The sequence below is a fragment of the Otolemur garnettii genome, unplaced genomic scaffold (genome assembly GCF_000181295.1).
Source record: "Otolemur garnettii isolate 467f Iridium unplaced genomic scaffold, OtoGar3 scaffold00189, whole genome shotgun sequence".
NCBI lineage: Eukaryota > Metazoa > Chordata > Mammalia > Primates > Galagidae > Otolemur > Otolemur garnettii.
The window spans coordinates 682,057-685,931 of NW_003852584.1; the positions used below are offsets into that span (position 1 = coordinate 682,057).

At 44.5% G+C, this 3,875-nt stretch overlaps 1 protein-coding gene across 1 annotated transcript in view; it reads left to right on the plus strand.

The window, feature by feature from the left end:
• Positions 1–3,855, plus strand: part of LOC111721828 (serine/threonine-protein phosphatase CPPED1-like) — a 10,848-nt gene extending 6,993 nt beyond the window's left edge. Inside the window, exon 2 of the mRNA XM_023507561.1 lies at positions 3,610–3,855. Coding sequence (XP_023363329.1) covers positions 3,610–3,854 — 245 coding nt within the window. The 3' untranslated portion in view covers position 3,855. The remainder of the gene's footprint in view (positions 1–3,609) is intronic.
• The last annotated feature ends 20 nt before the right edge of the window (positions 3,856–3,875 follow it).

A 3,875-nucleotide genomic window follows, 5' to 3' on the forward strand; every position in this document is an offset into this window, starting at 1 on the left:
TTGGCTGGCCCGGGCTGGATTCGAACCTGCCACCTTGGGTGTATGTGGCTGGCGCCTTAGCCACTTGAGCCACAGGTGCCGAGCCTACACAATTAATACTTTTAGGTTTATAGATGAAGAAGCCTTTCATCACTGGCAGTAGAAGGCTTTTCATGGTAGTTCCCCAAGTCAAGTTCTGCACATCTATTGCAGTATAACCACATTTTCACAGTTAAAAGTGCCCTAGACATCTTATATTTGAATTTCTGGGACTATTTCTCTTGGGACCAAAGTGATACAATATAAAAATGGAATTGAATTCAGACATGTTTCCAACAAATTGGAGGAGAGAGAGCATACCCAGAAGTGATGTTTGCTATAGACGAGTGCAGATAATCCCCTTAGGGAGAAAAGTCTTAACTTCAAGGGAAAGACGGGCTGGACTTCTGCACATAGGGCTGCAAAAGGCTGGAGAGGAGAGTAAGTGAACCAACAGAGTGGTGGTTCAGAGCGGGAGACGCTGCAGGAATGTAAAGTAGAATTACTGATAAATGGACTTCTGCCCTTCCATCGGGAAAAAGGCCAGAGAGAGATGAAAGTTCTGTTTCATCTAGTTCAGTAACCGTTCAATTTAAATTGGATGTGAAGGGCTGGGTCAAGGTCCTGATCAGAGTAGCCATGGCCAAATGACCATCAAGACTCCTTCTGTACTTGGAGATGTCTAATTCTATGATGAAAAGTATAGAATTGGGAAGAAAGCCATTCAGCAAAGATAGAAAGCTTTGGTGTGCTGGCTTTACACAGAGAATAGAGCTTTTGCTTTGGTACTCTTGTGGTTCGCACAGTCTAGGAAGGTTGGTATTTTTTGCTGCACTTGGGTAGACACAAACACATGAACATAATTCTGGACAAGACAGGCAATGATAAGCAGAGCCTCAGAGGCATAATTAAAAAAACAAAGCCAGTATTAAGGCTGCAGCCAGAAAAGGGCCTTATCTCATTCTTCCAACATCTATCTGCAAGTCCACTTCCCTCATCTCAGCTCCAAGTTCCTAAAGGGCAGTAGAGGCGTGTGTCTGTTTTCAAGTGTATTTTCATTTAGTTCCCAGTGAGAGGCACGTGGAGATGAATTCAGTGAATGCAGGACAGGATGTGTGTCTCCCGTGATCCTTTGCACGCCGCCAGCAGCATGGGAAGTGCCCAGTGCAAGTTCAATTCATTCATTTAACAAATCCATGTTAAGTGTCTATTTTGTGCTAAGCACTCTTTGAAAGTTTGTGCTATTAGTGCATCATCTTGAACCACAGATACATGAAAACACGAAATTCTTCTGTTTTTAAGAAAAATTCTAATTTTCTCTAGCATTTAAACTAGGGTAGATATGGTCCACTTTTATTGTTAGTTTATTAGATTTTTAAATTATACAGGTAACATGTGAATGCATTTTCTTTAAAGGTTTTTTTTTTTTTGAGACAGAGTCTTAAGCTGTCCCCCTGGGTAGAGTGCCGTGGCATTACAGCTCACAGCAACCTCCAACTCCTGGGCTTAAGCGAGTCTCCTGCCTCCGCCTCCCAAGTAGCTGGGACCATAGGCGCCCGCCACAACGCCCAGCTATTTTTTTTTTGGTTGCAGCCGTCATTGTTGTTTGGCGGGTCCGGGCTGGATTCGAACCCGCCACCTTTGGTGTACATGGCTGGCGCCTTAGCCAGTTGAGCTATAGGCACTGAGCCCTTTAAAGTTTTAAAATCTGTATCTAGAATAAACTTTGGCCCTCATCTCCCACCAAGTACTTTCTCTTGGGGTCACCCAAGCTAAATGCAAACATGTGATTCAGCTTTTCTTAAATATAAATGTGATCATACTGGGTACATTGTTCTGTAATTTACCTTTTCCCTTTCCGTCTGTTGGCAAAATCTTTTTATGTTTATGTGTACAGATTTATGTCAGGCTTTTAATAACTACCTTGCCTCCCATGGACGGGACTCTGAATTGGTTAATCCCCCTCCTGGTCATAACCAGGAGTGATGATAGCTCTAGGCTGGAGCTAATTTAAGTAGTGCTGTTGTGGGCATCCTCAGATGGGCTCTTTATAGGCAGATGAGTATTTTTTCGGGCAGGAAAGTCAGAGTGGATTGGCTGGGTTGGGGATCTCCAGTGTTTGCTGAGTGCACACGAGCCATCATGCTCTGCAGCTCCCAGAGGCCTGGCTGGCTCTTCCCTTCCGTGTTACCTCCTGTGTAAACGACAGGCTCAGTCCCTGTCCTGTGAGTGATAAGTTCCTGCACTGCCTACCATGTAGAAGAGCCTCAGAAAGTTTCCATTAAACAGAAACCTTTTTGTCCATATTAAAGGAGGGCCTGTTTGTTTGTCTTTGCAAAAAGCAGCTCAGTTAAATCACATTCATTTCCTCAGCTATATAACTAGCCTTGGGTTTTTAAGTGCCCACTCCAGGCTTCAAGAAATGCCTAGATTTAAAGGCAGTTCACCCGATAGTTTAACACAGAGAAAGATAAAAGAAGGGTTCTAGGCAAGAAAGTGATGTCCAAGTTCAAATACCACCAGAATGGGCTGAGGCTATTAGCACTTGGATTTTTCAGCAGGACGTGTGTGGCCCGAATGCTGAGCAGTAACCTGGGAGCAATCAGCCAAGCCCCTCGCCTCTGCGCTCCTTCACATCCATTATGAGCCCCATGAAAGCATCCAAGTAATCAGTGACAATACCTGCCTTCTGCTGAGGCTGATTAAAGTGGCTTGGACTAATTTACCCAATATTCCTAATTAGGGAACTTGGAGCGTTACTTGAAAAGTTGTTTCTGATTAGGTGTGTGATCATCCTTCCGCCTCTGCCAGCACTTGCCACGTGCTGGAGTGGCAGCAGAGGCACAGAGGCTGCTGGCTGTGTCAGCTATTTTTTCTGAATCACAGCATTTTAACCCATTTTGTGTCTCAGACCCCTTTGGCAGCCTGTGAAACTCCTTGGGTCCCATGTTTTTAAATACATTAGATACATAGGATTTTCAAGGAAACCAATTATTTTAAAATACAGTTATCAAGATATTTTACAAACTATTTGACATGATAACATACGTGCTTCTGAGTTGATGTATTATGTAGCGCAGTCTAACTGCAGGGCTGATAACTGCCATAGTTTCAGAGAGGTGATGAGCTTCATACCCTGAGGTGTCTGTAAGAACTGTGATGTGATCAGAAAAATCCATGTGATTCCTATGGGGGGAAAGCCACAGGGGCATCAGTACTTCAGTGATTTTTCTTTTTTCTAACTTCATAATAGAAGAAGATGCTAAATATCAGAAGTTGGTGGCTTGGCGTCTATAGCTCCGTGAGTAGGGCGCCAGCCATACACTGAAGGTCGTGGGTTTGAGCCCGGCCTGGGCCCGCTAATCAACAGTGACAACTGTAACCAAAAAATAGCCAGGCATTGTGGCAGGCGCCTGTAGTCCCAGCTACTCAGGAGGCTGAGGCAAATGAATCACTTAAGCCCAAGATTTGAGGTTGCCGTGAGCTGTGATGCCATGGCACTTTACCAAGGGCGACATAGTGGGACTCTGTCTTTAAAAAAAAAAACAAAAAAACAGAAGTTGGTAAAAATCTCATTTTCTTGCCATGCAGGTTCCCAGGAGAACCCCGGCCCCTGCGGCCCACTGGCACGTCTGCTGGCTCTCAGTGCGTTTGAGCTGTTGGAGCTGCTGCATCCTAGTCAACTCACAGGTGTTACAGTGGACCAGAGTGTCAGCTCAGGGCCAGAAACGCCACCTCAACTAAAGGCACAAGTTTTAACTGTGGCTGGGAAGATACAGATGTTTCTTTTTTCAATGAAAAGAAATGATAGGGCCTTAATAACAAGGATGAGTTAAACAGCTGCCTTTCGATTGAGG